This window comes from Elephas maximus, chromosome 6, assembly GCF_024166365.1.
Source record: "Elephas maximus indicus isolate mEleMax1 chromosome 6, mEleMax1 primary haplotype, whole genome shotgun sequence".
NCBI classification, from domain to species: Eukaryota; Metazoa; Chordata; class Mammalia; order Proboscidea; family Elephantidae; genus Elephas; species Elephas maximus.
This window is the reverse complement of record NC_064824.1, coordinates 68564613-68589232: the sequence shown is the minus strand read 5'-3', so window position 1 is coordinate 68589232 and position 24620 is coordinate 68564613. Positions and strand designations below refer to the sequence as shown.

General features: G+C 40.6%; 1 protein-coding gene and 1 long non-coding RNA gene across 2 annotated transcripts in view; one reads left to right on the top strand and one right to left on the bottom strand.

Annotated features, from left to right (window-relative positions):
• MYO3B (myosin IIIB) overlaps positions 1-24620 on the bottom strand; it is a 575113-nt gene that overhangs the window by 293067 nt on the left and 257426 nt on the right. The window contains 6 exon segments of the mRNA XM_049887401.1: positions 12558-12687; positions 17822-17910; positions 20243-20396; positions 21651-21798; positions 22595-22805; positions 24010-24136. Of these exon segments, the coding sequence (XP_049743358.1) occupies positions 12558-12687; positions 17822-17910; positions 20243-20396; positions 21651-21798; positions 22595-22805; positions 24010-24136 (859 nt within the window).
• LOC126077777 (uncharacterized) overlaps positions 11822-24620 on the top strand; it is a 46200-nt gene continuing 33401 nt past the window's right edge. The window contains exon 1 of the long non-coding RNA XR_007517847.1: positions 11822-12204. This is a non-coding gene — a long non-coding RNA (uncharacterized LOC126077777). The remainder of the gene's footprint in view (positions 12205-24620) is intronic.

Genomic DNA, 24620 nt, shown 5'->3' with positions numbered 1-24620 from the left:
AGGTAGAGGGAGAGCTGGTCCAGCCAGGAACAGATCTGGAATATCTGAGGAAGAGAATAAAGACAGAGTGATGGGGTGAATCCAAGGAGATGCAACTGGAGAGGCAGCCTGGCAGGCCAGGTCATGTATGTGTTTATAGCATGGGAAGGAGTTTTGATTTTATTGTAGGTGTGATGAGAAGTCATTGGAGGCTATAAGCAGGAAAGTGACATGATCTAATTTACATTTAAAAAAGACTACAGTTTAGCTGTTAGGCTGTATGGGTAAGAATAGAAACAGGGAATCCAGATAGGGGGTTTAAGTGAGAGATGTTGGTGGCTTGGAGCATGTTTGTAGCAGTGAAAATGGAAAAATGAGATGAACTGAGGATATATTTTGGAAGTATAGCCAGTAGGCCTGCTATTAAATTGGCTATTAGGGACAAAGGAAGGGAATTCCTGAGAATGAGTCCTACGTTTCCAGTTTGAGCATCTGAGGGGATGGTGACTTCATTATCTGAAGTGGGGAAGGCTGGGAGGCAGAGGCAGTCCAGAGGGGGTCTTGGGCCTACGACTGCTAACCAAAAGGTCGGCAGTTTGAATCCACCAGGCGCTCCTTGGAAACTCTATGGGGCAGTTCTATTCTGTCCTATAAGGGTTGCCGTGAGTCAGAATTGGCCGGCAATGGTCAATGGGGCATTAAACATCCCAAAGGAGGCATCAAGGTGGCCAGGTTGGTTACAGGAATATGGAGCCAAGGGAAGTAGCCAGGGCAGTAAAAGTAAAATTTGGACATTGCTGGCATAAAGATGATGAGGTTACTAAGAGAGATTATACAGAGAGAAGGGAAGTCACAACTAAGCCCAGCTGCCCTCAAACGTTTAGAGAGCTGAACTGAGGAGGACAATCCAGCAAAGCACACTGGGAAGGGGTAGCCAGTGAAGGGGAATAAAGTGGATGCATTCCAATGGTACACTTAGTTACAGTGAAAGCCAAAAGAAAAAAAGGTTTTAAGGTCATTTGTGTTGCATGCTGCTGAGATAAGGACATTAGAGTGACCACTGGAAAGCCTGAGTGGTTTCAATGGAAGCAGTGGGATTAGAAGCCTTATTGGAATGGGTTGAGAAGAGAATGTAAATTGAGGAAGAAGAGACACCCACTAGAATCAAAGGTTTTATTGTGAAAATGAAACAGAAACAGGGCAAAAACAGAAGCAAATGAAGGGTCAAAAAAAAAGGAAGATAATATGTTGATGAGAATGATTATATCAAGAGGAAGAAACAGGTGATGCAGAAGAATAACTGAAGGGTGCAAGTCCTTGTGAAGGTGAGAAAGGAGGGAGTATAGAACAGAGTGAAGAGCAGGGATGCTTCAGCCATTTAGATCAGAAGGAAGACAGGCAAAATGGGAACAGGTGCAGGTGGATGGGTACATTTGGTTCATCCATCTATTCATTTATTCAGCAAATACATATTGAGTGCTTACAAAGTACCAGTTATTGTTCAAGACTTTAGGGGTATAGTCATGGGCAAACCAGATAAAAATCTCTGCTGTTTTGGGGTTTACATTAGAGTAGAGGAAGGCAGACAATAAGTAAGATAAAAAGTAATATATATAGAATATTTTGTTTTTTTATAAGGTAGTGATAAGTGCTAAGGAGAAAAGTAAAACAGGGAATAGGGATACAAAATGTTGAGGAATAGGCTGAAATCTTAGGGTAGCCCAGAAAGGTAGATTTTGAAAGAAGTGAAGAAGCTAGTCATGGCTATGTCTCAGGGACTAATGTTCCAGGTAAAGGAAATAGCAAGTGCAAGGGCATCTACAAAAAACCTACAGCTAACATCATACTTAATGGTAAAAGACAATGCTTTCCCCTCAAGGCTGGGAACAAAGCAAGAATACCTGCTCTCACCACTTATATGCAGCATTGTACCAGAAGTCCTAACCAGTGCAAAAAGGCAAGAAAAAGAAATAAAAGGCATAACTTTGGAAAAGATGAAATAAAAGTGCCCTTATTTGCAGATGGGAAACCCTAGTGATGTAGCGGTTAAGAGCTATGGCCGCTAACCAAAAGGTTGGCATTTTGAATCCACCAGGAGCTCCTTGGAAACCCTATGGGGCAGTTCTACTTTGTCCTATAGGGTCATTATGAGTCGGAATCAACTTGACAGAAATGGGTTTGGTTTGCAGATGACATGATCGTCTATGCAGAAAATCCCAAGGAAACTACAACAACAACAAAAAACCCCAAAAACCTCCTAAAATTAATAAATGAGTTTAGCAAGGTTGTAGGATACAAGGCCAACCCACAAAAAAATCGATTGTACTTCTATATGCTAGCAGTGAACAACTGAAAAGCAAAATTCTAAATACACCATTTACACTAGCTGAAAAATCTGAAATACTTAGGTATAACTCTGATAAAACATGTACAGAATCTATATGCTGAAAACTACAAAATAATGATTAAAGAAATTAAAGAAAATCTAAACAGAGAGACATACTGTGTTCATGGATTGGAAGACTCAACATAGCAAAAATGTCAATTCTCCCTCAACTGATCCATAGATTTAATATAATCCTAATCATAATCTCAGAAGGATTTTGTAGCTAATTTTAAAACTTATATGGAAAGGCAACAGAACTAGAATAGCCAAAACAATTTTGAAAAAGAATAAAATTGGAGGAATCACACTACTCAATGTTAAGACTTACTACAAAGCTAAAGTAGTCAAGACAGTGTAGTATTAGTGACGAGATAAATACAGAGATCAACGAAATAGAATAGAGTCCAGATCTACACAAACAGAGCCAAGTGATTTTTGACAAAGGTGCAAAAGGAACTCAATAAAGAAAGAGCAGTCATTTCTACAAATGATTTTGAAATAATTGGTCACGCATATGAAAAAAAAAATAAACCTAGACCTCATAGCATACACAAAAATTAACTCAAAATGGTTCCTAGCTCTAAATCTAAGTGTTTATTTAGAATCTAGTCACACATAGCTACACAGAGTCCTTGGGTACACCCTGTTCTCTCTAGCTGATCTTCAATACCCTTGCTCAACGTCTCCTTTCTCCCTCTGAAGCTGTCCTTTTCAGGAGCCCACTCTGACCACCCACACCATTTCAGATCAGCACCATGAGCCCCACCCTCAGCTCAGCAGCCTGCCACCATTTTCCTGTCTTGCCTTCCTCCTCAAACCCTCCCTCTGCCCTTAAGAACACTTTCCTCAGTGTTCTCTCCACTTAACCATCCCACTCCCACCTCCCTCCTTTCCTGTGCTGTAGACCCTGGCTTAGAATGCCTCATTAGTCTCGTTTTCCCCAATTTTCTCCAGCATATTTTTAAAAATTCTCCTCCATGAAGACTTTCTTAGTTAAAAAGAAGTATTTCTCCATGTTGAACCATGATATTTCCCTGACTTTTCCTTCTATGTTTATTTCTATTGGCATAGTATTAATATTGCCCCATTTATTAATACATGCTTGTTCAAATTTTACATTTTTTTGTATATCCTTCACACATTTTAGGGCTTGGCACTGACCACTCTGAGACTTTCTTGTATTCCTTTCAGCAGGTACCTATGCATAGCACTATGTCCAGATAGATGCTAAACAGATATCTATTAACTGAGAAATATTCTCAAATTAAATACAGAGTAGGGGACTGCAGTGGAAGGAGATCACTCCCAGGACTCCCTGGCAGGGCTGGCCCATTAGAGCCCATTTTAGAAAGAGCTAGCCACTGTCCATGTCTGTGGCCCTGAAACTTTGTCACAGTGTCAGCTCACCCTGCCACACCCATCTGCTAGAAGGAAGGAGCAGCTATAATTGGAAAATGGAGTGCTGAGAAATGGTTATAAAAGGCACACTTTCAACGATGAATTATCAAATAATAAGAAAATACAAACAGCATAAGACGAAACAAATAAATGGGATTTCATAAAAATTAAATACTTTTGTTCATCAAAAGACTTTACCAAAAAAGTGAAAAGACAAGCTACCAACTGGGAGAATATCTTTGGAAAACATATACCCTAGTAAGAATCTAATAACCGCAATATATATATAACTTCAACAACAAACAAAAAGACAAATAATCCAATCAAAAATGGTCAAATGACTTGAATAGACATTTCAGCAAAGAGGATATTCAAATGGCCAACAAACACATAAAAAGACACTCATTGTCTTTAGCCATCAGAGATACAAATCAAAACCACAATGAGATACCATTTCACTCCCACTAGAGTCGTTGGATGGCTAACAGAAGAAAACAAACAAAAAATGGAAGATAACAAATGTTGGTGAAGATGTGGGGAAATTGGAATCCTTTATCACGTGCTGGTGAGAATCAAAATGGTACAGCCATTGTGAAAAACCGTGTGGTGGTTCCTCAAAAAACTAAAAACAGAACTACATAAACCCATTGCTGTCAAGTCAATTCTGATGACCCAACAATTCACTGCTAGAAATTTCAACCCAAGAGACTTGAAAGCAGTGATGCAAACAGACGTATGTACACCAGTGTTCACTGAAGCACTATTCACAATAGCTAAAAGGTGAAAACAACCTAAATGCCCATTAACAGATGAATGGATAAATAAGAGGTGGTACATGTACAATGTACGTGTACAATGGAATACTACTCATCCAGAAAGAGAAATGAATTCCTGATACATCCTACAACATAGATGGAGCTTGAAGACATTATGATGAATAAGTCAATCGCAACAGGACAAATATTGTATAACCTCACTTATATAAAATACAAGAACAGGCAAATGTATAGATAATAAGTTTATTAGTGGTTACCACAGGTAGGAGGGAGAGGGTAAGGGGGAATTATTGCTTATGGAGCACTGAGTTTCTACTCATGGTGATGGAAAATGGCATCAATAAAGGGCAATGGTTGTACTGCTGATTGGTGTAATTGATGTCACTAAATTACACACTTGTAATATGTTGAACTGGCAAACATTGTGTGATATATATATACTTTTTTTTTATGACAATAAAAAAGAACAGTAACTGCTGAAGTTGCTTATGTACAACCAAATATCTCATGGAATTTGCTTCCTTGGTCTGGGGATTTAAGGTCATGGTCTCATGGGACATTCTAATTAATTGGCCTAATATTGTTTTTAGTGCTTCTGTTCTGCCTCCTAGTTTGTTGTGTAGTGCCTGGGGTCTTAAAGGCTTGCAAATAGCCATCAGAGGTACAACAATTGACCTCTATTCACCTGGAGAAACAGAGAAAAGAACAGTCAGGAATATGAGGAGGAAATGAAATACGTGGCTGATTGCCTCCAGGAACAACTGCCTCCTTTGCCATGAGACCAGAAGAACTGGATGGTGTCCTGCTACCATTACTGAATGTTCTGATCAAAGATTCTACAGAAGAATCCTGATCAAAAGGAGAAAATGCAAAACAGAATTTCAGTTCTCATGGAATCCAGTGTTTCTGGAGCCACTGAGGCTAGATGAACCCCTGAAACTATTGCCCTGACATAATCTTTAAACCTGAAACCAAAATATCCCCTGAAGCCCTCTTTAAACCAAACAACAGTCTAGCTTAATTAGTAAAGAATGTCAGCTGTGAGCACTGTGCTCTTTTAAAGAACTGTCTACATGGGATCACCTTGATAACAACAACTCATAGATCAGATAGGAAGCTCAGGGAGAAGAAAGTTAATGTAAATAGGGGAGAAACAAATCAGAAAAGGAGGGTGAAAATGGCTGTACAATTTGAAGAATGTAATCAATGTCACTAAATTGTACATGTAGAAATTGTTAAACTGGTGTATTTTGCTGTGTATACTTCCAACAACAACAACAAAAAATGACACCCTCTTTTTTTTTTTTTTTCTCAAAGAGCGTAGGAGTCCCTGGGTGGTACAAACAGTTAAGCACTGGGCTACTAACCAAACAGTTGAAAGTTTGAACCACCCAGGGGTGCCTTGAAAGAAAGGCCTGGCAATCTACTTCAGAAAGGTCATAGCCATGAAAATCCTACGGAGTGGAGTTCTACTGTGAAACACATGGGGTTGCCATGAGTCAAAATCAACTTGACGGCAACAGGTCGAAGAGCTTAATGACATTAATTTTGAGAGTTGCAGAATTAGGTGAAGAGAGACTTCACTGTTGATTTTCACAGCAAATCAAATTCCAAGGGAAAGACCTGAGCAAACTCAGACAGAAGGAGGCAAAACTCTGTTCCAAACTTTGAAGCAAAACCAGATTTTGAGGCTCAGAGAATGTTCCATTTGGTGCTGCTCTTGTTTTTTCTTGCTTCTCCTAAGTTCTTAACCCCTTTAAAACCCCAGACTATGATTTAGAAGTCAGAACTTAGACAAAGACAAAAATGGATTTTTCAAGTTCCGTTTCAAACCTCCTTTCCTCTTTCATCCCCTGACCCTTCTGAACTTTTCTCTAGTTTACTAGTAGCAAGTAGAACATACCCCAATCAGGAAAACATGCCATGAAACCTTGTTACAGTATCTTTTAATGTTTTCTGCCTAGATCATTCAGTTTGAAAAGGCCCAGCTGACGGGTTATAAAGCAGTATTGCTGCCGCATCAAATTTTCAAATGTAAAATCTTCAGAGAATTTCATATCAATAGGTAAGATTACAAAGAATATTTCATCACATCTAAAGTGGCCCATACTTCAGAGGGGGGAGAGGGGTAGAGAGAAGCCACATTGACTGTGGCTGCCTCAGTTTACCAGGTCATATGAGAACCTTGGGCATATGAGCGTGGCCCTCAGGCACAAGGTCTCTATCACCAGACGCATCTGTGCCAGTGGAACAGGCAGCTGCAGAAACCTACAGAAGCCCTGTCTCTTGATAACCCTGAGTCTTACAATTTCACTCTTCCCCTATGTTTTTTAACCTTGGAACTCTGGGATGTATGAAATGAATGGGAAAGTAGGAGGAGGAAACAGGAAAATGTCAATTGGATTACTATCTCTGATTTTTAGATTATTGTTTTACACATACACATACACACACACTCACATACACACACAGAGGTGGACTCTCTTAACCTTGGTAAGAGATTAAACTAAGCACCAGTACTTCTTTTTGATACCCATTAAGGAAGAGAGAGGAGTCCCTGGGTGATGCAAAGAGTTAAGCACTTGGCTGCTAATCGAAAGGTTGGAGGTGCGAGTCCATCCAGAGGTACCTAGGAAGAAAGGCCAGGTGATCTACTTTGAAACATCAGCCATTGAAAACCCTGTGGAGCACAGTTCTATTCTGACACCACGTGAGTTGGAGTTGACTTGATGGCAACTGGTTAATGAAAGGATTGCTACCTGCCCAGCGCCCCAGCGAGGTTGATTTAAAAGGACAGGAATGTCAGGCTGAGGCTCACTGATGCCTTTTTTTTTTTTTTGAAGCAAAGGACAGCCCAATTTAGCTACTGTTGCTGTTGTTAGGTGCTGCCGAGTTGGTTCCAACTCATAACAACCCTATATACAACAGAACAAAACACTGCCTGATCGTGTATCATCCTCTCAACTGTTGTTACGTTTGAGCCTAGTGTTGTAGCGACTGTATCAATCCATCTTGTTGCGGGTCTTCCTCTTTTTTGCTGACCCTCTACTTTACCAAGCATGATGCCCTTCTCCAGGGGCTGGTCCCTCCTGATAGCATGTCTGAAGTGTGTGAGACGAAGTCTTGACATCCTTGTTTCTAAGGAGCATTCTGGCTGTACTTCTCCCAAGACAGATTTGTTCATTCTTCTGGCAGTCCATGGTATATTCAATATTCTTCACCAACACCATAATTTAAAGGCATCAATTCTTCTTTGGTCTTCCTTATTCATTGACCAGCTTTCATATGCATGCGAAGCAATTGAAAACACCATGGCTTGAGTCAGGTGCCACGTAGTCCTTAAAGTGACATCTTTGCTTTTTGACACTTTAAAGAGGTCTTTTGCACCTTTTTTCTTTTTTTTGCAGCAGATTTGCCCAATGCAATGTGTTGTTTGATTTCTTGACTGCTGATTCCATGGCTGTTGATTGTGGATTCAAGTAAAATGAAATCCTTGACAACTTCAATCTTTTCTCCATTTATCATAATGTTGTTTATTGGTTCAGTTGTGATGATTTCTGTTTTCTTTATGTTGAGGTGTAATCCATACTGAAGGCTGCAGTCTTTGATCTTCATCAATAAGTGCTTCAAGTACTCTTCACTTTCAACAAGCAAGGTTGTGTCATCTGCAAATCGGAAGTTGTTAATGAGTCTTCCTCCAATCCTTATGGCGAGTTCTTCTTCACACAGTCCAGCTTCTCTGACTTAGCTACTAGGAAACCTCAATTTAACTGGACAGGAAACTTTAAATAAAGAAAATAAAGTTTTTCTTTGCATTTTAAGGGTCTTCTTCTTTTAAAAAATCTTTTTTATTGTGAAACAGAATTCACATATAGAAAAGTACGCAATACAGAAATGCACAGCTTAATACAATATTATAAAGCAAACATCCATGCAACCACCAGGTCAGGAAACAGAATATTGCCATCACCTGTAAGGGATCTTCTACACAAAAGATGTCTCCTCTTGAAATTGAGAAGTCTAAAACTGCATCTCTTTTAAAAGTTTGGGTCTAATTGCTTCCAAGGCTGCCCACCTTTGATCTTTTTCCTTTTTCCCTGTAACTCATCCCCAGAAAGAAGTTTGTAATTTATCATAATATATATGCCTACCAAACTAGTGGCCAATTTAATTTTAATAAAATAATTTTTAAGGGTTTGAAGCAGGATAAAGAAAAATAACTCCCAAAATGGTTTCTCACGCTCTGAAATTATTAGCATATTCGTTTTCAAAACATCAGCTGAACGGGACTTGCTTTCAGCAGAAATGAGGAATAACAAGATGTATAGTCACTTCCCTCTTCATAAGGGAATAAATATTGGCAAACTCAGCAAAAACAGCACAACCTATTTCTTTCCAGTTAGGTTTTCCTTCCTTCAAAGACTGTGATACAAAAACAAAAATTTAGGATACATATGTCTTAAAATTTAGAATCTTAATTAATTTTCTGACATTTAACACAGGATGTACAAACACTTTAGAATTGAGGCTTGAGGGTAAATATATCATTATAAAGAGAGAAATTAGTGCACGATTCTAGACAAGAGGTGAAGGTAAAATAAAGTCCCAGTTGCTTTAGGGTAAAGCCATGTTAATCTTTCCCTCATTATCTCAGGTACTGCCTAAACAGTGCCTTCTTACTAGAAGTTGCTCTAAAAATGTTTGATTGAGTGCATTTTACGTGAATAGTTTCAGAAAAAGGAAATACAGCCATGCTTATTAGGTTTGACATTTATTTGTAGCTCCTTAATTGTAATGAAAATGTAGGCTTGAAAAACAAATTATGCATGATACATGTATGACTCAGGAATACAAGAAAGCTTATCAGGAAAACACATTTGTTTCTAGTCTTATTTTTCACTTTTGTTTCCTTGGATATTTTTAGGTGGTGTGGAGTGCAGTTTCAACGCAAGATTCAGAAAGATTTACAGGACGAGAAGAAAGCTCTCTTGGAGAAAAGGAAAAAAAAAAAAAAGGCAGCAGATGTTATCTCTTTGTTCCTGTTTCTCCCCACATTTAGGTTAGTAAAGGGAAAACAGAAAAAGCTGCAGAGCCTAACTTCTTTAATAGCGCCACCCAGTGGCCCAGGCTGTGAATTTGTTTTTATTTTGCCAAACTTTAAAAACTGGAAATTCCGAAGTTGTGAACAGATTTGCCAAGTTGTTACTCATATTTATGAGAGGGTTTAAATACCAGCTGCGGAGCCATTTGGACAGATATTAGTTCCAAGAGTATTTTACACATTCCCTAGTAATGGCTACATCTTTGCCTCTGTGCAGAAGCTGTCTGATGAGGAGTCTCTCCGTTAAAGAAGCACCAGTCCTGACCAAGCCCCCAGCCATCCTGGCTGTCCCCAAGAAAGGTCTAGAAAGGAAGATGGAAGGCAACCTTCTGATGGGCACCCTACTGTATTTGTTTACAGGAGCATGTTTTTAGAAAGTTAAGAGCCTGGTTTCAACTTTCCTTCCCAGTTATGATGAAACCAAGGTTGTAGACTGTGGCTTTTTTTGTAGCTAAGTTTTCATTCTTCTGCAAGTTGCTGAAAATCATATCTGGTAGCCACTCTCTTTTAGGATGCAGCGGCCCTATGCTAGACATGGGGGCCAATGATTTTAAGAGGGATGGGGGAAGAAAAGAAGAGGAAATTATGAACAATGATAAAGGGATTTCTCCCACACCTTTCTTAAAAGCACACCTACAGCTGTTTCCAGACATAGCCTCTAAAGCACATAGCCAAAGGGTAAGACATTACACAGTACTGGGGAAGCCAGCACAACTTGTTCAAGGGAAGGTCATGGAAGCTTTACAGATGCATCAAACTTCCTGAAGGACCAAATTACTGGGCTGAGAGCTGTGGAGACCATGGTCTCAGTGAACATCTAGCTCAACTGGCATAACACAGTTTATGAAGAAAATGTTCTACATTCTACTTTGGCGAGTAGCATCTGGGGTCTTAAAGGCTTGTGAGTGGCCATCTAAGATATTCCACTGACCTCACCCCCTCTGGAGTGAGGGAGAATGAAGAAAACCATAGACGTAAGGTAAAGATTAGTCCAAAGGACTAATGGACCACAATTACCTACCACAGCCTCCACCAGACTGAATCCAGCACAACTAGACGGTGTCCGGCTACTACCACTGACTGCTCTGACAGGGATCACAATACAGCGTCCTGGACAGAGCTGGAGAAAAATGTAGAACAAAATTCTAACTCACAAAAAATAAAAAATATAAAGAAGACCAGACTTACTAGTCTGACAGAGACTGGAGAAACCCCAAGAGTATGGCCGCCAGACACCCTTTTAGCACAGTAATGAAGTCACTCCTGAGGTTCACCCTTTAGCCAAAGATTAGACAGGCCCATAAAACAAAACGAGACTAAGGGGCACACCAGCCCAGGGGCAAGGACAAGAAGGCAGGAGGAGACAGGAAAGCTTGTAATGGTGTAGGGCAATGCTATTCAGCTATATGCATCCCTTCCCTAATGGAATCAGCTTTGCTCTTCCCTAAGCATGCTGGGGATGAATTTGGGATGGACTTGGGCTAAGGTACAAGGCTGGGAGTTGCATGACTGGGCCAGTGGCCAAGGCCGAAGAATGCCTTAGGAACAAGAAGGAAAACGTCTGGGCCTGGATGTGAAGTCCCTGGGAACACTGACTGCCCAAGGACATGGGAGAAAACAATGAGCCTTGGTCCCAGCTAGAATGGTATATAAGCTTGAGTCCCTTGATAGGTGGTTGCAGAAAATACTCCAGCCGGCTCCAGCCGGCCGCCACTGGAGAGCAGCTGCTTGCCCGTGTCAGTAAGTTTCCCTGAACGCATGAATCTGGAAAGGGCTACGTGTCAATTCTTCGGATCATCTGCCAGGGCGCACAGCGAGGGTCTTTCCTTGCTGGGGCTGTCCCCCGACAAATGGGGAACCCCCAAAGTCGAGAAGGAGAGAGTGTTGACATGTCATGGGGTTGGCAGCTAATGTCACAAAACAGTGTGTGGATTAATTGTTTAATGAGAAGCTAATTTACTTCGTAAAGCTTCATCTAAAGTACAATGAAAACAACAACAACCAAGGCACACAGCCCTTGAGAACAGAGCTATGAGAGGATCAAGCTGGCTGCCCTGCAAAGGCAGCAGAATCACAGATAAATCAAAGGAATCTGACCCAATTGGAACCCATTTGGCAAAACAGCAAAGACTCAGAAGTTCTGTTCTTTGGCCCTTGTTCTCTGCTTCCTGGCATGGGGACTGGCTGAATGATTTAAAACAAAAGAAAAAAACCTAACATTAAGTAGGACATGATCCAAGCAGGACTTGGAACCCGTTCATTCCTGGTTCGAGTCCTTGCTGAGATTTTGCATTTCTAACAAGTTCCTGGGAAGTCATACATAAGTATCACCTGGGAATCTTGTTAAAATGTAGATTTTGATTCAGCGTATCTGGGGTAGAAGGAACCCTTTGAAGCCCTGATTCTGAGACGGTTAGGAGAAGGCTGGCGTGCGGCTGACGACTGGCTGCAAAGTTGGACCAGGCGACCTCTGAGGAGCACACAGCTGGATGAGCCCCTGACTGAACGCACTCTCTTCACTTGGAATCAGACGTCAACAGAAAGGACCTTCTCAGTATATCCAGGTAAACTGAAACCACTCTAGACTGCTTAATATCAATTAATAATAAAATATGGTTTTATAAGTGGACGAATGAAAACGGACAGGCAGAGAATGTGAGAAGTCTAAGAGTCGATGTTTTGGAAAGTGTGTATGTGTACATGTGTATATAAACTGATGTTACGCAATTAAGTTAAAAAAGAAATGACCACTTTTTAAAGCTGCTTTCCTTGACCTCAGTTGGAAGGACCCTTACTCCTGCTTAAAGAAGTTCAAAACGTTACCAGCATAGCCCTGGCAATATTTAGATTCTAACTGGAAAACTTCACCTGGGCTTGTAGAAGCAGGACGACCATGGCTGTCTGGGTTTTCAAGTACCTGTTTTGGTCAAAGGGATTGAGAAGAGTTGCTGAAGAAGCTTGTTTTTTGACGTCCTCAGGACTACAACCACATCGGCAGGAAGAGTGTCTCTGTTCTTCTCAAGAACCCCAGAGGCATCGTACAATACCTGCAACATGAGTAGCAAATAGCAAATTAGCTAAAACCACTGTTCATTTCTTGGCAACACAGGTAAGTTGTCCGAGGTCAGTCATTAGTTAACTTCTGCATGGAATTCCTCTTAACACAACAATTCTTTTAAATCCAGACCATCAGATAAGGAGAAAAAATTTAAATTAAAAAAAAAATTTTTATTGTGCTTTAGGTGAAAGTTTACAGCACAAACTAGTCTGTCATTCAAAAGTTGATACACAATTTGTTCTGTGACATTGGTTGCGATCCCTGCAATGTGTCAACACTCTCCCTCTTTCTACCCCGGGTTCCCCATGTCCATTTGTCCAGTTTTCCTGTCCCTTCCTGACTTCTACTCTTTTCTTTTGGACACGTGTTGCCCATTTGGTCTCATATACTTGATTGAACTAAGAAGCACATTCCTCACACGTTATTATTTGTTTTATAGGCCTGTCTAATCTTTGGCTGGAAGATGGACTTATGGAGTGGCTTCAGTTCTTTTTGCAGGGTGTCTAGGGACCATAGTCTCAGGGGTTTCTCCAGTCTCTGTCAGACCAGCAAGTCTAGTCTTTTTTTGTGAATTTGAATTTTGTTCTATGTTTTTCTCCTGCTCTGTCTGGGACACTCTATTGTGATCCTTGTCTGAGCCACAGGTGCTGGAAACCAGGTACCATCTAGTTCTTCTGGGCTGAAGCTGGTGGAGGCTGTGGTTCATGTGGTCTGTTAGTCCTTTGAACTAATATTTTCCTTGTATCTTTGATTTTTTTCATTCTCCTTTGCTCTAGATGGGATGGGACCAGTAGATGTATCTTAGATTGCCGCTCACAAGCTTTTAAGACCCCAGATGCTACTCATTAAAGTAGGATGTAGGACATTTTCTTTATGAACCACGTTATGCCCACCGACCTAGTTGTCTTCTGAGACTGAGGTCTTCAGCCCTCGGTCCAAGTAACTCTGTCCCTCAAGGTGTTTGGATGTGTCTAGGAAGCTTCTATAACAACTTTGCCTTGGTCAAGTTGTGCTGACTTCCCCTATGCTGTGTGTTGTCTTTCCCTTCACCAGAGTTAACACTTGTTTACTAGTTAGCGATTTCCCCTCTCCATCCCTCCCCTTCCTCGTAACCACTGTGAGTAAACCTTTTCTTGAGTTTTTAGAATAGTGGTCTCATACAATATTTGTCCTTTTGTGATTGACTTATTTCACTCAGCATAATGCCCTCTAGATTCATCCACGTCATGGGATGTTTCATGGATTCATCGTTCTTTATTGTTGCGTAGTATTCGTTAGTATGTGTGTATGTACCATAGTTTGTTTATCCATTTACCTGTTGATAGGCATTTAGATTGTTTCCATCATTTTGCTATTGTGCAAAATGCTGCAGTGAGCATAAGTGTGCATGTGTCTATTCATGTAATGGCTCTTATTTCTCTAGAATCTATTCCTAGGAGTAGGATTGCTGGATCATATAGTATTTCTATTTCTAGCTTTTTAAAGAGGCACCATTTTTTAAATCTTTTTCCATTGTGGTTGTACCATTTTACATTCCCATCTACAGTGCATAAGAGTTCTAATCTCCTCGAAATCTCTCCAACACTTGTTAGTTTTTTTTTTGTTTGTTTGTTTGTTTTTGATTAGTGCTGGTAATGTCAGGGTGAGATGGCTCTCGTTGTAGTTCTGATACATATTTCTCTAATGGCTAATGATCCCAGCATTTCCTTATGTGTCTCTTAGCTGCCTGAATGTCTTCTCTGGTGAAATGTCTGCCAAAGAATCCTTTGCTCATTTTTTAATTGGATTATTTGTCTTTTTGTAGTTGATGTGTTGAAGTATTTTATAGATTTTAGAGATTAGGCCCTTGTTAGGTATGTCATAGCCAAGATTTTTTCCCCCAGTCTGTAGGTTCTCTTTTTACTCTTTTGGTGAAGGCTTTTGATGAGTGTGTTAATTTTTTTATGAGGTCCCAGTTATGTAGTTTATCTTGTGGTGTTTGTACATTGTTAGTTACAGTTTGTATTGTATTTATGCCATGTATTAGGGCCCATAGCATTGTCCCTATTTTTTTTCCCATGATCTTTATTGTTTTAGGTTTTATATTTAAGTCTTTGATCCATTTTGAATTAGTTTTTGCGTATGGTGTGAGGTATGGGTCCCGTTTCATTTTTTTACAGATGGCCATCCAGTTATGCCAGCACCATTTGTTAAAAAGACTGTCTTTTCCATATTTAAAGGACCTTAGTCCTTTGTCAAAGATCAGCTGACCACTAGTGCATAGATTTACATCTGGGTTCTCGATTCTGTTCCATTGGTCAATGTGTCTTTTGTTGTACCAGTACCATGCTATTTTGACTACCATGACTGTACAGCAGGTTCTGAGATCAGGTAATGTGAGGCCTCCTACTTTGTTCTTTTTCTTCAATAATGCTTTACTTATCCAGGGCCTTTTTCCTCTCCATATAAAGTTGGTGATTAGTTTTTCCATCTCATTAAAGAATGCTGTTGTTATCTGGACTGCGATTGCATTTTATCTGTAAATTGCTTTGGGTAGAATTGACATTTCATAATGCTGAGCCTTCCTATCCATGAGTATGGTATGTGTTTCCATTTATAAAGGTTTCTTTTGGCTTCTTGCAGTAGTGTTTTGTAGTTTTCTTTGTGCAGGTCTTTTACATCCCGGTTAGATTTATTGCTAAGTATTTTATCCTTTTAGGGGCTATTATAAATGGTATTGTTTTCCCGATTTCCTTTTCAAAGTTCTCTTTGTTGACGTGTAGGAACCCAACTGATATTTGTATGTTTATCTTGTATCCTGCTACTCTGCTGAATCTTTCTATTAGTTCCAGTACTTTTCTTGTGGAATCTTTTGGGGGTCTCTATGTATAGTATCATACCATCTGTGAATAGGGATAGTTTTACTTCTCCCTTTCCAATTTGTATGTCCTTTATTTCCTTCTCTTGCCTTATTGCTCTAGCTAGGACTTTTAGCACAGTGTTAAATAGGAATGGTGATAAAGGGCATCCTTGCCTTGTTCCCATTCTCAGGGGAAATGTTTTCAGCCTCTCTCTGTTGAGAATGATGTTGGCTGTTGGCTGAGTATAGATGTCCTTTATTATGTTGAGGAATTCCCCTTCTATTCCTATTTAATGAGAATTTGTAACAGGAATGGAAGTTGGACTTTATCAAATGCCTCTTCTGCACTGACTGAGATGATCATGTAATTCTTTTCTTTTGTTCTATTTATGTGGTAGATTACATTATTGATTTTCTAATGTTGAACCATCCTTGCATGCCTGGTATGAATCTTCCTTGGTTGTGGGGTATTACCATTATTTTTTAATAGGATACTGAATTCTACTGGCTAGAATTTTGTTGAGAATTTTTGCATCTATATTTATGAGATATTGGCCTGTAATTTTCTTTTTTTTTGTAGTGTCTTTGCCTGGCTTTGATATCAGGGTTATGCTGGCTTCATAGAGTGAATTTGGGGAGCATTCCTTCCTTTTCTATGCTCTGAAATAGTTTGAGTAAAAAAACTGTAATTTTTGACAGACCAGTTCATCATAATATCACGTCCAGGTTGTTCTTTGAAGAAAAGAGTCTTATGTTAAAGATGTATCACATTAAAGTAATTATTAAGATACACTGAACACTTACTACATGCTAAGCATCCATCCTATGAGATAAATACTATTATTATCTCCATTTTATTGGTAGACAAACAGAGGCTTGCAGAAAGGCTGAATAATGTGCTCCCAATCACACATTTCACATGTGGTGGGCAGTCACCAAAACCCAAGCTCTCTGGCTCCATACTCATAACCACTGCATGCTCACTGCCTCCCAAGGAGCTCACAAGATCAGAGCGACCACTCCAGGACACTGAGCAGTTCTCAGAACAGAGGGGATCCCACTCAGGGAAACTTTATGGAACACTCCAGAGAATCCTTTGTCTAAAAACAAACTTTGAATGGCAAATGGATTTACAAAAGGACAGAACTGAGAGAGGAAAGGATTCCCCCTTTCCCTAAAATCAATAAAGAAGGAAAAGAGGGAAGAAGATGGGTAAGTGGGAAATAGGGTTAAAAGGACAAAGAGATGGAAAAGAAGGTGAAGGAAAAAGGACAGGAGTGGGGAGGCAGAAGGATATGGTGGAGAACAGGTAGATGAGTTATCTCAGGTAGTGGAGAACATTAATATGTGGTCAGATATCAATGTTAAGGTAAATGAGGAATTTAAGGGAAAATGTGCATTGCAATTTCTAACAAAGGTCCAAAATAGGTACCATAAAGTACTGTGTGGCATGAAAAATAGTCATTCCCCTTTACCTGTATTAGAATTGCCTTTCAATCAATATCCAGGCAGACAAAATTAATTTCAATGTTATGATATGAATGTAAAAGATAATTTTGATACATTTTTAATCAACAAAATAACCCAAAATGCCTTTTATTTAACTTCTACCCATTTTCAGGACCCTGGGTCTCACCAGACGCCACAGGAGCACATTAGCCATAATTCAAATGTCTCCTTTGGGAGTAATGCAAGCAACGAGTTGGGTATTTCTAGAGACTAGACTAGAGAATTTCCTGAATTAGTCACTAATCTGCTTCAGGAACCTGAAATTGAGACTAAGGCATAATGTATGAAAAGTGGAAAATTCAGTGAATGTTGTAAAAGTTTAACATCTGGTTGATGAAGTGAATTTTCTTCTCCTTTTCATCTGGACATTTTTGGTGCCTGGTAGAAATGTATTTAACCTGCTAAAAATTGAACCCCACTGTGATATTAACCCTCCTCCATTACCTGCACTTCTCCAAATTACCTTAGAATGTGAACATTCACAACTGAACACTGCGAAAAGCTGTAATATGTTTTCTCTCTGGAGAGCTGTCACTTCTAAGCCAAACCTCAGGTGAGAGGCTCTGTAGGCCACCCAGTGAGAAATTGCTTTGATGCCAGGGGCAACTTTCTGTGAGGGGCACCACTGAGAGAGTTTGGGAATTATGATTAGGTGTTCAAGAAGAATTAAGAGGGGAAGAAATCTGCAAACAATTTTGTGAATGGCACAGACGGGATAATATGGACGCTTAACCCTTATGGAATTCAGGTTCAGTAACTGTCATACTCTCCTCACCTTTCCAGCATAGTGCTGGATGCCAAAGCACAGCTCCATTCCTTTGGGTCTCCAGAAGTATTTGCTTCGTAGATTATCTTCAAATTTATCTGTATGGATTTTTATGTTTAAAAGTTACAATGTGAATTGTTTCCTCCTTCAAACAAACACATGTTCCTTAAGCCATAAGTTCCTCAAAACCAAAAAAAAAAAAAAAACCCAAACCACTTGTCATCAAGCAGATTCCAACTTATGGTGACCCATGTGTCTCAGGTGAGAACTGTTCTTCATGGGGTTTTCAGTGGCGGTGACCAGATTGCCAGGCCTTTTTTCCTAGGTGCCTCTGGGTGGGTTTGAACTACTAACCTTTCAGTTAGCGGCCAAGGTCTTCACTGTTTGCACCATCCAGGCATTCCTATAAGTGCCTAAGAATAAGTAATTACAGACCAGCCTGCTACTGCCGTTATATGCACAATGGTGGAGAAAGATCAGCCTATAAGATGGGCATTTGTAATCGTACCCTTGTTGTTAAGCTGTTTTGTGTTGTCTTTAGTGTCAGGCTGTGCCCTAAGATCCCAGGGTTTGAACTGGTTCCTTCCATTTCAAACCCCTGCTGAGAATTCGCATTTCTACCCCAGACATACTGAATCAGAATATACATTTTAACAAGATCCCCAGATGATTCTTATGTATAATAAAATTTGAGAACCACTGCTCTACTAGTGGTTCTCAGAATTGGTCCCTAACCAATAGCCATTAGCATTGCCTGGGAACTTGTTAGAAATGCAAATTCTCAGCAGGGGTTGGAATTGGACTGAACAGGTTTGAAGCCCTGCTAAGACCTCATGTTCTTCTGCTCTAAGAGCTCCTGGGATGGACATCCATGGTTCCAAAAACCCTGCCAATTAGCTTCAGAACCATAAAGCTATCCTGTGGAAGGCAGACAACCCTGGTTTAAACTCACCTTGGCAACCTGTGACAATTTTATAAATAAAAGGAAACCGCTGGGGGAGAGGGGCCTATTTCAAATCTTGGAAGTAAAACTTTCCCATGAATCAACTTTCTATAAGAGCAAAAAGCCTGAAACTTTTTGTTCCTCCTTCAACAAACGAATTTTGCTAATTGTTTTTGTGACTGAGAGCCTAGTATGTATGAGCAACCGTGCTAAGCGCTAAAGAGACACAAGGCTTCTTTGGCCCAGCACTTCACCATCTAGGCGAGGGACACCCAGCCAGTTGCCTTTGAGTCAACTCTGACTCATGGCAACCCCAAATCTGAGTAGAACTGTATCCCTTAGAATTTTCAATGGCTGTGATCTTTCAGAAGTAGATTGCCAGGTCTTTCTTCTGAAGTACCTCTGGGTAGACTCAAACCTCCAACTTCTCAGCAGCCATGAGTGTTAACTGTTTGCGCCATCCCTGGTGAGAGATAACCAAAAAAAAAAAAAAAAAAAAACCATTGCCCTCGAGTCAATTTCAACTTATAGAGACCCTATAGGATGGAGCAGAACTGCCCCATAGGGTTTCCAAGGATCTCCTGGTGGATTTGAACTGCCATCCTTTGGACAGCAGCCAAACTCTCAACCACTACGCCACCAGTGTTTTCAGTGACAGATAAGGATTATGAAAAACACTGAAGGTTCAAGAGGAAGAAGGTGGTCAGGAGGAACAGGGGTAAAGTATAATGGGCTTTTGACACCAGGAGGTGGTATCCTGTCTTTATTGTGTAAATAACAGTTTTTAATGAAAAGATTAAAAAAAAAAAATTTTTTTTAATGAAAAGATGGATTTAGAAAGATTAAACTAGCTGGGATTTCAGGTAGAGAGGGAAATTATGAGGCCAGAGGCAGGAAGATCAGAGAGGACATCTGCACTAACTCAGACTAGAAGTGGATGAGGATCCAGGCTAAGAAGAGTATACCAAAAGCAGGAGGAGGAAAGTTGGTTATAGAAAATCAGAGAGAGGAAGATATAAAAATGATACAGACATAGAAGCTCAATAACTAGGGTAATAATACTTCTGTTGGCAGAGATAGAAAAGTGAGGAAGGTTTGGGGGATGGTGATGGGCTTGGTTTGAGACACAAATTTTACCTCATCTTTCGCTGATGATTTCAATTCATTAAAAACAAGGTCTATACTTTGATAGGTTCCTGAGTGCAAATGGTTTACGCTCAGCTGGAAACCAAAAGGTTGGCAGTTCAAACCCACCCAGTAGCACTGCAGAAGAAAAGGCCTGCTTCCAAAAAGATTACAGCCAAGAAAGCCCTACGGAGCAGTTCTACTCTGTAACACAAAGGATCAACATGAGTTGGATTTGACTCGAGGGCAAAAGACAACAAAGGACACTTTCGTGGTTGACCAGGTGGCCAAAATAAGTAAATTCATTAAACCACACTCATTTAACAGCCAAGTTCTGTTCTCCTTTAAAGAAAGGTACTTACCAACCAAGGTCTGATCAGTTGCTTGGGGAAACCGACTTTCCTCATCCAAAAGTGCAAGTAGTCCCAGGGGTTTCTGGAGGAACATGTCCAGGAGTGGGCGATTGTCCTCATACTCCACGAGCGTAGCGTCAATGCCCTCATTCTGATACTCCATCTGGAGGGAAATGAATTGTGAATCCCTCCAGCCCCAAACTGGCCTAGCTGCTCTCAGGATGCTTTGGCATGGACTTCCTGGGTGTGGCAACACCGAAGGAATGTGGGAAACAGGGTGCGTTTTAAACCTTGAGTTTAATTCTGTTCTGCTGGTGGTTTTCAGCATGCAGCTGAAGCCAGCAAAAAAGGGGACGGCTCTCTGCCTCCCAAACATTGATTTGGTAATTCATAATTTAAAAACTAGTGCAGAGAGGAAAAGAAGTTAAAATTATTTTGGTGACACACACGACTTAAACCAAGAAGAACACAAACTTCCATCTTCTACAAGGGATTTTGTAAGGAAATCATCTTAAACTGGAAAACTAAAACGAACTCCAGATTTCCCAAGGAGCCAAATGGAAGAACCCTGGAACAATGATACCAGGTTGAGTTTTGTACAGGAGAAGCGGGGAGAGGAAACAGTGCCATACATATTTTTCCAGTTCCAGTAATAAAAACCAATTCTAGTATTTTTACTCAATGTCTTTTTGTTTATCTTCTCTCTCAATCACAATATAGTTTGTGTGTCTTCACTCTTGCATTAAGACAATTACCCCTACATTAAGGGAATTGGTCAAGAGAGAAAGTCTTGGGGCTGGGGTAGAGGTTGGGATGGCAAAGACTCTGTTATGCAGATTGTGGCTGCAGGAGAAGGGCCCCTAATCTTTGGGTCCACTAGCTTCACACTGTTTTATTAACCATTAAATTCACAGAGAAAGGACTTCGATTTTTGGAAAATGAGGGCCATATCTTACTACTCCCTGGAGATACCCCTCCCCTTATTATGGGATCTGGTGTGCAGAAGATGAGGATGGGGATGGCCAGTTTTGGCGTTAAGGACAACGAAAATCTATGCCCTAAATTCAAGATCATCCTGTGTCATTTGGACACGATCAGAGATACTTTTAGTTAAACAAAGTAGAAGAGAACACACCATTGTGGGCAACACGCATGAAACAGTTTGGGAGCAAGATTTAAATAATTGGCCTGTCACTAGCTCCGCTCAAGAGAAGAAATGTACCTTTCTACAGAAATCAAGACCTCTTTATTTCGGACTAAATTTAGACTATTTGTTTCGACAGGGCTGCCTCACCAGCCATTCTTCTCTACAGTCTTGTACCTGTTAGCCTGTCTAACGGGGTTTCTGCTTCAAATCATAGACATCTTGGAGACACCCTCCCCCATCAGGTTGAATTACTTCAGAGTTCACTATTACCTGCTCAAGAGCAAAAATGTGCTGATTAAAATAGTACTGGATTTGCTCGTTGGCGATGTTTATGCAGAGCTGCTCAAATGAATTTCTCTGAAAGTTCTCGAATCCAAAAATATCCAAGATGCCCACATTCATACCATTGTTTGCACTACTGCATGAGAAAGAAGAATAAAAGCCTTTAGGAGAGGAAACATCCCTGGGCCATGAGAATCTATACACCTGTATGTTTATCAACACCTGTACCCGCTTGTAGAAAGCAGCATCCCACCATCTCTATGGGAAGAAACAGTTTGTACCTTAAACCATGTGTTCCTTTAGTCTTTCAACCGTACTCTGGACTTTTGTTTCAAGCAGAGTTCTTTAAAACTTACTCAGAAGCTCCATATATAAAACAGATTACAGAGGAACTGCTCTATTTGATGATGGGACTAGAACCCCTGACCATTCATTCTTCCACCTACCTACTCACAAAGCTTAGTTGGAAGAATACTCATTAGAATTTGATGTTGTCCATTCTGCCATATATAAGATACCACTAGTGCTTAGGAAAGAAAAAAATAATGTAAGATACTATGCTTTCAAAAAATGTCTCATTTGATCCTAAAAAAAAAAAAAAAACTATGAAGAGAATATTATTATCCCTCCCATTTTACAACTGAGAAAACCGACACTTAGAATAAGCAGCTAGCTAAACTGCAGAGCATGGATTTGAACCCAGTCTGTCTAGCTCAGCTCCCAGCCAAGCCTGTTCTCTCAGACCCATACTACCATCCACCTCTCAGGTACGCCAGCTTCCCTGCATCCCATTACATCTTTTAAAGGAGTAAGCCTGAGAGTTTTGCTAAAGAAAACCCAAGAAAGAATCAAAGACTTCCTCTTGAATACTCTCAGAGACACCACGGTTGATGACGACTCCTCCGAGGCCTGGGCTTCCTGGGAGAACTCACCATATGTTTCTGTCTGGCTGCAGGAGTGTATTGATGCGGTTGACAATCCAGCTGAAGAGCCGCCCGTAAAGGGCTTTGGACATGGCATCCCGCACATCCGCAGCCCTGTCAACGGTGTTGGCGCGCACAATGGTTTCACCCCTGGTGACCACACAGTGAGAAGTGAGGGATTCCTGGAGCTCTTTGGGGCTGATGCAGAGAACGGAGGCAGCTAGAACAAAGGGGCAGATGACGTTGGGTAATGTAGTCCTTCATTGAGCGCTTACACAATGCTTATTATGGGCCAGGGTCCATTTTAATGCACTTAAGAGTTAAAGATAAACAAGCGAAGTAAACAAGCTAGGTCCCTAATCCCAAGAAGCATCCAAACTAATGTATCTCCCAAATTGTTCTGAAAGCCCTTCATAGGCGTTGATATATAAAAAAAAAAAGGTCAAATAAGTTGGAATTGCTGTGGACTATACTATCCTCTTGAAGCCCCGGTGGTGCAGTGGTTAAAAGCCTGGCTGCTAACCAAAAACTCAGCAGTCTGAATCCACCAGCCTATCCAAGGGAAAAGACGTGGTAAGATGCTCCCATAAAGATTACAGCCTTGGAAACCCTATGGGGCAGTTCTACTCTGTCCTATAGGGTTGCTATGAACCAGAATTGCCTCAGCCGAAGTGAGTATATTGTACTCTTAAAGGAGCCCTGGTGATGCTTCACAGGACATTTTCTGGTTAAATGCTTGGGTGTTTACTGAAAGGTCAACAGTTTGAACCCACCAGCCTATACAAGGGAAAAGACCTGGCGATGTGCTCCCATAAAGATTACAGCCCTGGAAACCCTATAGGGAAGTTATACTCTGTTCTATAGGGTCACTATGAGTCGGAACCAACTCGAAGGCACACAGCAACAACATATTCTCCTCTTAGAGTCATAAAGCACATCAGTATGCTAAAGGCCCTAAAAGGCCTGCAGTTTTACAGAAAGGCTTTCACTTTATTTAAATCTGTTTTTTTTTTTTTTTTTTTTCCTAGCTCAGGCTTCTCCTTCCTCGTGATATTATAATTACCTGCCGGGCTTAAAAGTAAACAGGGGTCTGCTTTCTCCCCTGCAGATGTTGATTCAGTGGATTCAGAATGGGGTCCAACTCTTGTATTTTTTCAAAAGTTTGCAGATGATTTTCAAAAGCAGCCAGGATTGAGAACCACTGCCCACAGTTACCTGTCTGGGATTCTTTTCTGTGGAACACCTATTTATGGCTATGGAAGAAGGCTGACACTTCACACGACACCTTTTGGGTAGTGAAAACAACTACAGTTAGTAGAAGGAAACAGCGACAGCTGCACTGTGTTTTATAGTCTCGAAAAACTACCAAAGTGAAAGAAACGTGTACTTTGGCAGTACACAGTGAACAAGCATCAAACATTTACCATTTTTCAAAGCTTCAGCATTGGGAACCTCACTTTTATCAATTTGATGCTGAGAAGAAATAGCTGCAAATTCTATGTTTCCAATATTCAAAATCCCAGCCAAAATTCTGTACACCGAGTGCACCTCCTGAAAAAGACATCAAGAACCATGTTTGAAGGTCATTGCCAATCAGACCAATGAAATACTAGCCCTGTGGTGGAAACTGCAGTTGTACATCAAAGTCCATCCTCTCCCTTATCCTGTGCACACAGATAGATACATCTCCCTGTATTTAAATTCTTACCATGGTGCAAGTAGAATGACATGGGCCACTTCCGGACTCAGGCCTTAAGCACGTCTTCTCCATACTTTCCTTTCCCATCATTGCTGGCTGGAACTCCCAGACACCCACTTTCAACCAGACTGTGGATAAGAATGCCTCTGACCAGTGATGGACAGGACCTGCTCTGTGACCTGAACAACTTACTTTGGAATTGTTATGTGAGAGAGAACTGATCTTCTTTGTTCTTTAAGAGGCTTTAGCCTTTTACCTTAATATTGGCTCTCAAATTTAGGAATGGTCCTTTCTTCAAAGCAAGAGAGATGTTTCCTTAGCCTTTTCTGAATATTA